We start from the raw sequence: 12116 nt of genomic DNA on the forward strand, positions 1-12116 counted from the left end.
TACAAGAAAATCTGCAGAAAAAGCTGCTAAATGGAAGATGTGATGAGATTCTTAACTGCTGTTTCAAATGAGTGTAGTCTGAACCTTTTGATCAAACATATTTTTGAAATTAAACAATAATAAATAATTAATTAAACATCCTTTTTTTTTTACTCCAGTTTTTTTTTCCTTACAGTCCTTCTTTTATATTGCAGCACTGACCAGGAAGTTTCAACCATGGTTGCTGGAAATAAGCCTACCAAAAACTTATGTTTTCTGCTTTGTTGCTAAACAAAGATTTCAAGCCTACATTACATTTTAGCCACCTGGGGGCAGTGCAACCCTCATAGACTGTATATAAAAGATGGCTTTACCATCAAAGTCTGAAAACTGAAGCCACTGCAAAAGCACCTTAAAGCTGCACTCTGTCCTATGGAACTCCAAAGTGTTCAAAATTAAATAAATAAATAAGTCATGATGAAATAAATAACTATGTGAATAAATAAGACACAGATATGTAATGTGAGAATGATATTGTGAAATAATTGAACACATTTTGAAAAAAAGCTCATTATTGTGAAATATATTGCATTCTGCTATAAAAATTTACTTGTTATTGTGAAATATTATTTCATGATCATTATTTTTCACAATAACAGAGATTATTCCTGAGGTATTTTATTTATTCCCAGCCGTTTTTAATCCAAAATGTCCTTTTTTTCAAAGTCAGTCTTTATTTCAAAATCCCGTTTTTCCCGATGGCCTATTTATTTCATAATGCGACTTTTCAGCAGAATGACTTTGTCTGTCAATCAGTGTGAGTGGGCTTGACCTTTGCGCCTATTGGCTGATCGTTTACTATCGACTAGTTTTCCTGGATACCTGCTCCGCGGACGGCTGCTACAGGTAGCAAAAACGTGCTAGGTCAAAAGTCACGGAGGATGGCGGACTGGTGTGAACTTCAGTCAATTCTGCTCATTTTAGCAGATCAGATAGAGAGGGATCATTTACCTGTAGATAGTGTTTTGAGTCGTTTAGATGATGTTTCTGAAATGCTTGGGATGATAATTGCTCTTCAAGATGTTAGCATCGATGACACCATTGTCGAAAGTTTAAGATCAATTCAGCACCGTGTTCGTTTGGAATACGCCGAGGAAGAACAGTCTTCAAATGTTGGTCGTCCACGTCTTGAAATCCCGGCTGCAGCACTCAGGACTTTAGTGCTGTCCGGTATAACCATCGGGGTAATTGCCGATATGTTTTCTGTGTCTCCGAGCACAATTAGGAGGAGAATGACGGAGGAAGGTCTAAGGTAAGTTTATGCTGTAATTTAACACCTGTGTGAGTCTGTATACAGCATTATTTAGATGTTGACCTTAATTATGACGTTTGATATTGAAATATTATCGCTTACTTTTTTATTGTGAATGTCTAAAATAAGCGTGGCAGCTACGGCTAATGCTATCGGCGCCATCTTGTTGTTGAGACACGTTTAGCTGGCGCAGTGTTAGCTGTTAGAGTGTGTTAACTCGGAGACTTGGCGGCAGTGGAACCTGTAGGAACCTTTTACACAGAGTAAACCCACCAGCTTTCCACAGTCTACTTACTTATCACATCTTGGTAGACAGCAGGGTCATTAGTGCTTTAAATAGTACATAGTTGAATGTTTCATTGCTGTTTGCAGCTAATTGTTCTCTGATAACACATAACAAAGTTGATGTTAAATAGCAAGTTAATGAAATGGTTTTGTCTATTACAGCAGCGTTTTAAATATCATACTTTCTCTGGTGTCTTCAGTAAAGCTAAAGCAAGAATACATTTACGTCCTTGGTTCTTTCAGGAAAACGTTTTGTTGAGACTTGCTGTTATACTAAAAAAAAAAAAATTATGTGCAGAAAATCTGATAGGTATTCTTCTATTGGGAATGAGGACTTGGATGCAAAAGTGCTGGACATTCAGCGTCATCACCCAAATGCCGGCTGCAGAATGATGATGGGACATCTACGATCCAGAGGCATACACATTCAAAGTAAGCTGATATTGTTTGAATATCCAAACACCAGTTTCTGGCCCAGAAAGCATGTGTCAGTGTAGCCATGATGTGATATTATAATGTAGGCATCAAAAATGACTAGGCATGTTCGCATCACTGTTATGCAGTTATGTTCCTGTTTGAACCAGTTTGTACATGATTCTCTGTCCCTAGTAAATCTGTACAGCACCTGGATACTTACCTGAAGCAATGAAGATCTGTCTCATAAGCATTACAGTGTTTACAATACAGTCTTTTTGTAGTTGTTAGTACTAAGACATGATCTGTTTGTTAATCAGGATTTCGACTGATGGATTCAATGAGACGAGTCAATCCAGAAGGGGTCATGATGCGACGGTTATCTATTCAGACTGCAAGGCGTCGTCAGTACAGTGTACCAGCACCAAATCACCTTTGGCATATCGATGGAAATCATAAACTAATTCGGTCAGTACTTGCATCACCTTTTCCCTATTCCATTGAAGTAACAGAATGCATGTATAAAATTGTAAAATGAAGCCTTGAGTTTGTAAATGTCATCTTAAATGCTGTCATATAAGGCCATTTACAGGATTTGCTATAGTCATGTCTGAGGCTTTACATTATGCATGTGATTCCTTGCACTACAGATCTTTCTGTAAAGTGTTTAAGTTTCCCTTCTATTATTTCTTTTACATTCCTGTTATAACATGTTGTCACTTTATATGGAACTGAAATATTGGTCTTGCTTGTATGTAACTGGGGACATGACAATGTTTTTTCTTGTTTTGTTTTTTTTTAATTCTGCCTTGTCAGATGGAGATTTGTTGTCCATGGTGGGATAGATGGTTTTTCTAGGTTAATTGTCTACCTTAAAGCTGCCACCAACAACAAAGCTACAACAGTTTTTGATGGTTTCTTGTCAGCAATCAGACAATATGGCATACCGTCAAGAGTCCGGTAAGAGGTGTTTAACAAATACAGTATGTCAAAAAACTCTGTATTGGACAGTAGTTATATTCAGATTGTTACTCTCACTGACTCGGATCAAAACTTCTCTACTTTTTTTCCAGGTCAGACAAAGGAGGGGAAAATGTGAAGGTTGCACATTTCATGGTGCAGACAATGGGGGAGAACAGGAACTCTCACATTACAGGCAGAAGTGTTCACAACCAGCGGTAAGGACAAGTAAATTGATGGCCTGTCTTACATTTTTTTCACACATGCAATTGTAATAAAACAAATGGTTTCTGAGCATAATTGACTGGTTTTCACTGTGTCTTATAGCATTGAGCGCCTGTGGAGGGATGTATATGAAAACGTCCTTGACCTTTTCTACACAATCTTCACCCAGCTGGAGATTCAAGGACTGCTCAACCCTGGTGAAGAAATTGACTTGTTTGCACTGCACAGATGCTTTTTGCATCACATTCAACATCATCTTCAGTCATTCCAGGAAGCATGGAATCAGCACGGACTCAGAACAGCAAACAACCATTCACCTCTGCAACTCTGGTTGCTGCACAGAAAGGAGGGACAAGATTTGTCACAGGTACATGACTATTTGATCCGTATTTGTTCTTCTATGTAAAACTCTACTATCTGTAGTTGAGGTGAGTTTATTTCTACTGTTCGAGTTGGTGTACCGAATATTTCTCCTGTAAGTGAAAATGTCTCTCAAGCCATTCTCTCCTTTTATTCCATCTGTCAGGTATAGATGGCAATACTTTAAACAAAGTTAAATTTGTTATACCTGAAGAGAACCAATCCTGACCTAGAATGGGTGAATGAATAATTATGCCTAAGCAACTCACATAGGCCCTGACAGACTCAATAAGTCCATCTAGGAACAGCTGCAGGAAACACCTCTTCAGTTTAGATTTAAAACACGTGCATGCTCTTTCAGGTTGATGAGGATTATGGTGTGGACTGGACAGGACCACATAATCACCGCCCATCAAATGAGATCACCATTCCTGAGATTCAGCTCCCACGTGCACTGAGTGAACGAGAGCTTGCTGTGCTACCAAACAACAACGTTTCACTCAGTCAAGCTTTGGATACCTACTGTGAAACTGTTCAGTCACTCAAACTTATGTGTGATACCACACCGTAAGTCTTCAAAGTAAGCAGGTGCAATATGTTCACACCCCTTTTTTAAGTTTCTACATCTATGGCTTTGTAGCTAATACTGACTCAAAACAGCATAACCAATTTCATTTTCAACAAAACAGTGAGTGGCTATAAAACAGGATTTGTTTTACACAGCTGTCACTTTAATAATAATAAAAATAAGTGATTTGATTTGATATTCATTTCTTGGATGTACAGTACCGGTACATGTCAACTCTGAGCAGATTTAATACAATGCACACGGTACAGTAGTATAAAATCTTAATGCAAATAAATTTTCCAGTAGCGAGAATAAAATAAACATAATGTGTAATTTATAATGTACAGTGAACAACTGATTTTGTTTTCTGAACTCTTTTTAATATAAACTGACAAAAAGCAATAAATGCTCACCTCTGTGTATTTTACACTGTCAAGTGTATTAAAGGAACTAGAACTCACTAGATTGTCCGTTTCTTTGAACACTGAATACAGTAATGTGATGCAAGAAAGAAAAATGGTCTAATCTTACCATGTGGTTATGGAATCAATCCTAAACCAGACCAAAACCTGAGTCAGTACAGTTGAGACACACCTCAATGTCCATCAGAAATGATTCATAGGTACAGTAGTGTGCAGGAAGACGTAGTACTTCAAAACAGGTGGAAGACTTTGGAAGACTGCTGTTGACCACTTCCACAGTCATTTCTCTCGGCAAGACTTCCCATCCTGTCCAAAACTTGATGAGGGCTTTTCGTTGTGCAAAAGACGCTGCAATGGAACATTGTTTTGAGCTATAATGACATCCTATATTCATTATTTTGAGTCTTTTATGGAGAAATACCTTAAAAGATGAACAATTACATAAAGACCACAAGACATTTTTGCCCCACTCAAATTGCTGTTGTAGCTGTCATAGATATTTTTATGGTAACAAAGCTAAAAGTAGTTACATACAATTATAATGCAACTGATAATGCCACCACTCTGTTTTTTATGTATTGCATGGAGGCAGTATGGAGCAAATAAGAAAACAAAATTATACTATAGTGTACTTTGTTAATGACCCGAGATCACTGGACTGTATGTAATTTACCAAAGTATAATCAGAGAAAACCAATAGCAAAATACCTATCGCAGCAGACTTACCATTTTCAATGAAGGACCGAAGGTAGCCTGCCACTCTGCATTTATCCTCAAGAGAGCATTCCTCTTCCTCCTCATCTTCATCTTCTGTGGCAGGCCACACTATCCTTTCTAGAATAGACTGCATAAAATAGTTCACCTTGGTTAATTTTTTCTCTTAAATGCTACAAGATAAAATAAGCTTAATTTGTCATTTTATATCTTTACTTATCTTGTAGTCTTAAGAGCGTCAGCAACATTAGGTGTATTTTTATTAAATGTAACCCAGCTGTTCGACTAGCCCAAGCATACAAAATAGTATATTGATGTTTTGTGTCAACAATTAATGTTCATCCTTCATAAATTAACCAAATACCTTTACTATTCAGATGTTAAAAGATGTGACCTGACTTTACCTCACAACAGGGAGCAGTCTCTGATTCCCTTGGTAAGAAAAGAGGAATGATGTCTGATCTTTCTGTCAGAAGCGGCCATACCATGGTTTCCTTAAGCCCTTTCCTCAGCTGCTTGACTTGACGGCTTGTTCGTGTTATGACCTACAACAGTGAGACCAAACCAAAACTGAAGTGTGAGTCCGTAAAGTAAAACACACTCTAAATGTTAAATACTTAAAGAACATCCACTGTACTGATAAAGCATTTCAAATGGCCTCCAAAGAGATTTTTTTAATGTATATGAAAAATGTACTTATTCACATCCAAAGGTTTGATTTGCTTTTCTATTTAAAATTTACATTTATTGGGGAGAGTAAGTCTGTACTCACAGCGTGGAATAGCAGACGTTCATACAGCCACTTTCTATTGGTTTGTGTGACACCTGGCAGGTCCCAAGCCAGGGCTAGCTCGAGAACATTTCTTCGTTCCAGTTCTGTTAATTCAGCAGTGCCATCAAGCTAGGACAGAGGGAAAAAAATTAGTCAGTAGTAGGTACTGATGGCTATTCAATCTTGTCTCTAAATTTAATATTTAGTGAAATAGTAATTCTTTAAAATAATGGTACAAAAATGCAAACCAGCTGAATAGTGCTGCGGATATCAATATCAGGGCAATCCTCAATCTGAACTGTAGCTGTTTCAGGTGAGCCACCAAAAAGGACATGGATGATTGCAGGACTTATACCAGACACACACGGTCCACCATGAATGAATGAATGTCCCATTATTCTTCCTAAGATCAAACATAATAAATTCACTTAGCCTAACATTGCATGGGGGTAAAGACAAACAGTTTTGTAACTGTATTCAATCTATTTTTCATCTTTATGGTTACAGTTAGGATAATGTAACACAAGTAATAATTTTTCCTTTAGTGCTGCACATGTATTATTTTAAATTACTATTCCTCTTATTTCTGTACATAACTTTCTTACCTGCCACCAAAAACATGTCACTCTCAAGCAAGGTCTGAGAAGTGGATGGAGTCAAGTGTTCTGGCTCACCGTCAAACAGTCTTGTAAGATCTGTGTTCCCTGAAAAGAGTACATCTAGGTTATGGTGAGTATGAGAAATCCAGGCAGTAATTTTAACACAATTAACTCATTTACATAACAAATACATTTTCTTTACATGAATAAATATTCTCTTATTTAATCCACTATACATGTGCCCAGTCTAGTTTCATACATACCAAAATTCAAATGCAAACCAGACTGTACTAGAGAAACTGCCTTTGAGAAGAAGAATCTCTTCACCCCTTCTCCAACAGCAACATCCCCTAAAAGGAAGAAGGAAAAAAAAAACTTGTGAAGTTTCGGATTAGTCAGTCACTGGATTTCTAATGTTTTCACAATACAGAAAAAATACCTTCCAGTTTGCAGCTGACAGGGCCCGCCCACTCTACCTTTGGAGCTTTGTAGAGGGAGATAAGTGATCTCTGTTGATCCACAATACTTTCCCGCAAGTCCATTTGCAGGACTACTGCCTTTCTTGTCTCATACTTTGAAAGTAACTCGGACTTGTAGAGCCAGGCTGCTCTGGTTGCATCTTGTTCACATTTCCACTCTGAAAGGTACACATTTGTATGGATCACATGAATCAAAAGAAATAAAATATATGTATTTTTTGCCATTTGTCTGGTATCTTCCTAACTTAATTCCTGTCACTACCTGGTTTTTCCCCTAGAAGTGACTTTTCCTCATCTTGATGAGATGCATCTTCCTGCACTACCACCATATCACCTGACGATTGCTCTGCTCTTGCTGAGGTTATGGTGGATTCCAAGATGATACTATCTGGTTCCTCTACCCCGCAGGACAGATTCCAGGCATCACTGTTGCTACAGGATGGGACCTCTGACCTTGCTGTTGTACTACGAGTCTGCCTAGCCTGACTTTCAGTAACAGACTGAGGTTCAGCACCACTCAATGAACTGTGAGAGGGATTGGCAGAGATTTCAGCATCCATCACCAATATATACAAAGTGGACTTACTTAGTTTCCACACTATATACTAAAATATATAGAAAATCAAAGATGTTCCTTACCTTGTGCATTTAGTGATGTGGTTTTTCATTTTATTTAAAGGAATGTTAATGTCACAATTCAGGCATTTTGTGGGGGGTCCGTGTTGCTGGAGGGTTGTCAGGCTCTACAGAGAATATGGAGATAAAAATATATATATACATTTGGTGCATACTGTGATAAAAAATGTTTTGACAGTTCTGCATTTGCCAACGTGAGAAGCAGAAACAAATTGTAAACACAAAATTACATATCTCCTTCTAAACCTTTTCTAAGAATTGCTTACATACACATTCAGAACCATTATTACTCATATGCAGTCATGTTTCTAACCAGCTGACAGCTAAAGTGATTTGACACATAGTTGAGCTTAGCTAGCCATTTGAACTAGTTTATTAATACATGCAAATAACATATTCTGACCCTAGTCATTACTCACGTCTTCCAAATCAATACTTTTCTGCAGTGGCCTTATATAGATCAAAGCTTGTCCAATTCCACTCAATGGACTGCGGAGATATCGCACTGTATATCCAGTGTCTGGGCTTGGGATTGTGCACAGGTTACGGCTTCGTGTTGTACCAGAGATTCTCAGCAGTTCAAACCCTCCTGTGTCTTTAAGCTGAGGGAAGGTATCCTCAATCTTTGCCTTGACCACTTCTGGGTCATCATCCCTTCCTATAAAACACATTACTTGCTGTACATTACTACAAAAATGGTACATATAACAGTAAAAATGTAGTTAAACTGAATCTTGAAATATTAACAAATGACATGTAGCATCACCTTGGAATGAAATCCGTTTCTCTCCAAGTCCAGCTGCTGCTAGGTCAAATTTGACTGCTTTAGCTGGCACTGTGTCTGACATATGATCATGTAAACAGAAGAAGGTGTGTGTGTAAATGGAGCGGCATGCTTTCTTGGAAGAATGCGAGGTCAGAGATGAAAGTGGTGCTGAGGAAGGCCTCACTCTGTAAGGGGCAAACAGTCTTGCGACTTCAGCTTTAAAAAGGGAAAAACAATATTATAGAAAACATTCTAAAAGCTTAGATTAATTGCTACTTAATTTGCAAGTATTATACCCGCTTACAAAATCACTACATTGAACTAGAATTGCTTTATTTTCATTCACATAGATTACTTGACTTCCATATTAGCAGAGAAAATAAGACACTTTAAAACGACATGATTTAACTATTACCTACAACAATGTAAACAGTGATACAGACATTAACCCAGAAGACGATTATCTTCTCTTACCTAATTTATTAAGTTCTTTGCTATGATAAAAACAGTATAAAAAATTTGTGACTGAACTGATTAAAAAGCTCATTTTTGGCAGACAGACTAACCAAGCAATAATAACATATCGTTACTTACCCTGAACAGCGTTTCGTGGAGTGGAGCTAGCTGTGATAGCGTTAGCGTTTGCTAACGTTAACATTGTGATGTTTTGATGAGAACTTGGACCAGGGACCGCTTCATCTCCAGTATGCTGCTGCAACACTCTCTCAGACTGAGGTGAAGACGTACAATCTAAGCGGTTAGCAACTTCTCTGAGTAACTCAGAAACGGACTTGTTTCCTGCAGCCATGCCCTTCACAAGAATTGATACACCTGTAACGTTATTCGCGCCCAGTGTTTTGCATTTGTCGGTGCCTTAAGTTTATCTTGAGCTGCATACTGCCGCCAGCTGCATAGGAGACGCATTGCTCCATTAAACCTAAATCGACAATTCATGTGCTATTACTTATGTCTGAGTAAAGGAGCAACCAATCACACGAGTGGCTCCGCCCTGTCTCTCTTGATTGACAGACAAAGTCATTCTGCTGAAAAGTCGCATTATGAAATAAATAGACCATCGGGAAAAACGGGATTTTGAAATAAAGACTGACTTTGAAAAAAAGGACATTTTGGAATAAAAACGGCTGGAAATAAATAAAATGCCTCAGGAATAATCTCTGTTATTGTGAAAAATAAAGACCATGAAATAATATTTCACAATAATAAGTAAATTTATATAGCAGAATGGAATATATTTCACAATAATGAGCATTTATTTCAAAATGTGTTCAATTATTTCACAATATCATTCTCACATTACATATCTGTGTCTTATTTATTCACATAGTTATTTATTTCATCATGACTTATTTATTTATTTAATTTTGAACACTTTGGAGTTCCATATCTGTCCAGCATATTATACTAATAATAATGACACTAATGATAATTTGTTATATTAAAAACAAAATAAACTAAGTAAAAAATAGCAATACAAATAGTAATACATAGAAATAATATCAATAATATATTACACAATATGTTATTGTACAATATATTATTGATATTATATATCTGGTAGATAATTCTCTGTGTTTTATTGTATCATAGAAAGTCACAGCGTGTGCTATAAAGATTCCCTGTATCTGTCCTTGGAGTGGAGTTAATCAGTCTGTTACAGATGCTTCTCTGCTGCCCACCCACTAAGTGTTGTGCAGGGTGGTCAGGATAATCCATGATAACAATTTTCTGACTGCTTCTTCATAGAAGACTCTGGGAGAACAGCCTTAATATTGCTTGTCTATCAGCTCAGAAGGACCATAATAAAGATCAAGTTGGTTGCAACCAAGCCCATAAACTCATCAGGTGTTTTGTTAGTGACAAGAAAGGCCCCAAAGTATTCTTGCCTTGCTGTTGACAAGTCGCTACTATATTAGCACGCCGTGTACCTTGATTTGTCAGTCAGATCCACCACTCTGCTACATCCCTCACTTACATACAAAAAACTATGAAAGTTACTGTTATTGTGTTCTTGTCTGTTCTACACATGAACTTCATGTAATGCGAGTAGTTTTAATGACATAAAGACTTTCCCTGTGTCACCTCACCAGCTGAGCCACCCATTAACACTGACACGGAAGTATGATTAGGTTCCTTCAGTTATCAGGTAGCTCAAGAGGCACAGAAACTGTGCAAAAATATTGGGATGTGCTCTGCTGTTCTCGGGTAATATAAATCAAAGGTAAACATGTTAGGATTTAAACGGTGGCTAATTGTCAAAAAACAATTCGTGATTAACAGATTTGTTGACCTGGAACTTCCCAGAGAGAGCATGAACATGTATTTGGCCACTTTCAAAATGTAAACAAAATTTCTCTGGCTCGTACCTCAGCTTTGCCATCCTGAGGAAGCAGTTTTAACCATTTAATGCCTAATGAAGTGAACTGCAGGGTTTTTCTGCTTTGTTTTGCTGAAACACTTGTTAGTGACAAGCTAAGAAACCAAAACAGTGACTTAAAAGGTGCTAAAATATTCCTTAGAGCTGAAGGAAACAGCTTTACATAACTCCCTGTGGGTTTTGTCAGCATACGCAACACCTTTGACATAATCATCTAAGCCATTGCCATCTTAACAATATCGATTATTGCAGTGAGTAATGCAAGAGTTGCATCAATATTTTAGTGGAATTAATGTTTATGTGCTTGCTTTGAGCCCAAGATCTTCCCTACTGCCCTGCACAGTTTTAAGGTTTTCCAACTGCTTTTGACAATCTCATGTGGAGAATAATGTGTTCTTCCATTCAAATTAAATACATGATATGGCTACAAAGTCATTTATTATTAAAGGAAGGGTCATACGAGCTGATCCTTAGAAGAATACGCTGTATTTCTGTTAACGTAATGGAGGAGAAGCTGAGGAGATCAGCATATGGTGGTGGAAGGCACAAGAAATCAACAAGAAAGTGGAGGAGTTTGGTTCACTGCCCTGCATGGACATTCGTTGCCTGCGCCCTTCGTCTTTAATCCATTCAGTGACACTCCCAGGTCCTTCTCTCATTTCATCCATCAGTGGGTTTTCTTTGTGTGTGTATGTGTGTGTGTGTATTCGGATTCATTTGTCTCTCCTCATCTCACCTTCACACAGCTGCTGCTCTGTGGTGCACAACAACACAAGTCCCAGCAATGAAGTCCTGTTCAGTCCTGCATCACAATCTCTCTCTGTATGGTATTACTGTAACAAAGGCTGGGGGTGGAGTAGCAGGGTGGTAGGTGAATAGTAACCTACTTAACTGCTTGTATTATTGTATAAATCCACTTTGAACTGCCTCGAGAAAAACAAACTGAATTTTTTTGGTGAAAAACAAAAAACAAAAATTTGACTGTTAATCATGTTACCCTGTGTGCAGTATCGCATGTATCGCATTCTCCTTTGTTCCTCTCTCAACCAGTTAAACAGGAAATCATTGTCACATTGAACCTAATCATAGTCGGTGACCTTCTCTGTTTTCAGTTTAATGAATATGTAAGAACCTCTTAAAATATGCTGAATACCCCAACCGGCTGCGGTAGATGGCTGCTGCTCCCTCCTGGAAGTTTTCTTCCTGTTAAAAGGCAGTTTTTCCTTCCCA

At 37.8% G+C, this 12116-nt stretch overlaps 3 protein-coding genes across 3 annotated transcripts in view; 2 read left to right on the plus strand and 1 right to left on the minus strand.

The window, feature by feature from the left end:
- LOC146688950 (contactin-associated protein-like 4) overlaps positions 1-12116 on the plus strand; it is a 130619-nt gene that overhangs the window by 4143 nt on the left and 114360 nt on the right. The gene's annotated exons all lie outside the window — the stretch shown is intronic.
- LOC146688951 (uncharacterized) lies at positions 1018-4510 on the plus strand. The gene is made up of 7 exons (XM_085436996.1): positions 1018-1291; positions 1875-2008; positions 2311-2458; positions 2807-2950; positions 3064-3168; positions 3278-3542; positions 3897-4510. The coding sequence occupies exons 1-7, from the start codon at positions 1032-1034 to the stop codon at positions 4104-4106; spliced, it is 1266 nt and encodes a 421-aa protein (XP_085293122.1). The 5' UTR covers positions 1018-1031; the 3' UTR covers positions 4107-4510.
- Positions 4531-9415, minus strand: LOC146688952 (uncharacterized). The gene is made up of 13 exons (XM_085436997.1): positions 9086-9415; positions 8492-8707; positions 8145-8383; positions 7729-7832; positions 7352-7614; positions 7050-7247; positions 6874-6960; positions 6617-6715; positions 6260-6414; positions 6012-6140; positions 5644-5784; positions 5252-5369; positions 4531-4873 (listed from the first exon to the last, which is right to left on the minus strand). The coding sequence occupies exons 1-13, from the start codon at positions 9297-9299 to the stop codon at positions 4656-4658; spliced, it is 2181 nt and encodes a 726-aa protein (XP_085293123.1). The 5' UTR covers positions 9300-9415; the 3' UTR covers positions 4531-4655.

Source organism: Copadichromis virginalis, linkage group LG17 (assembly GCF_057382275.1).
Source record: "Copadichromis virginalis isolate Kocher_CV1m ecotype Utaka linkage group LG17, C_Virginalis_male_GT1.1, whole genome shotgun sequence".
Lineage (NCBI taxonomy): Eukaryota > Metazoa > Chordata > Actinopteri > Cichliformes > Cichlidae > Copadichromis > Copadichromis virginalis.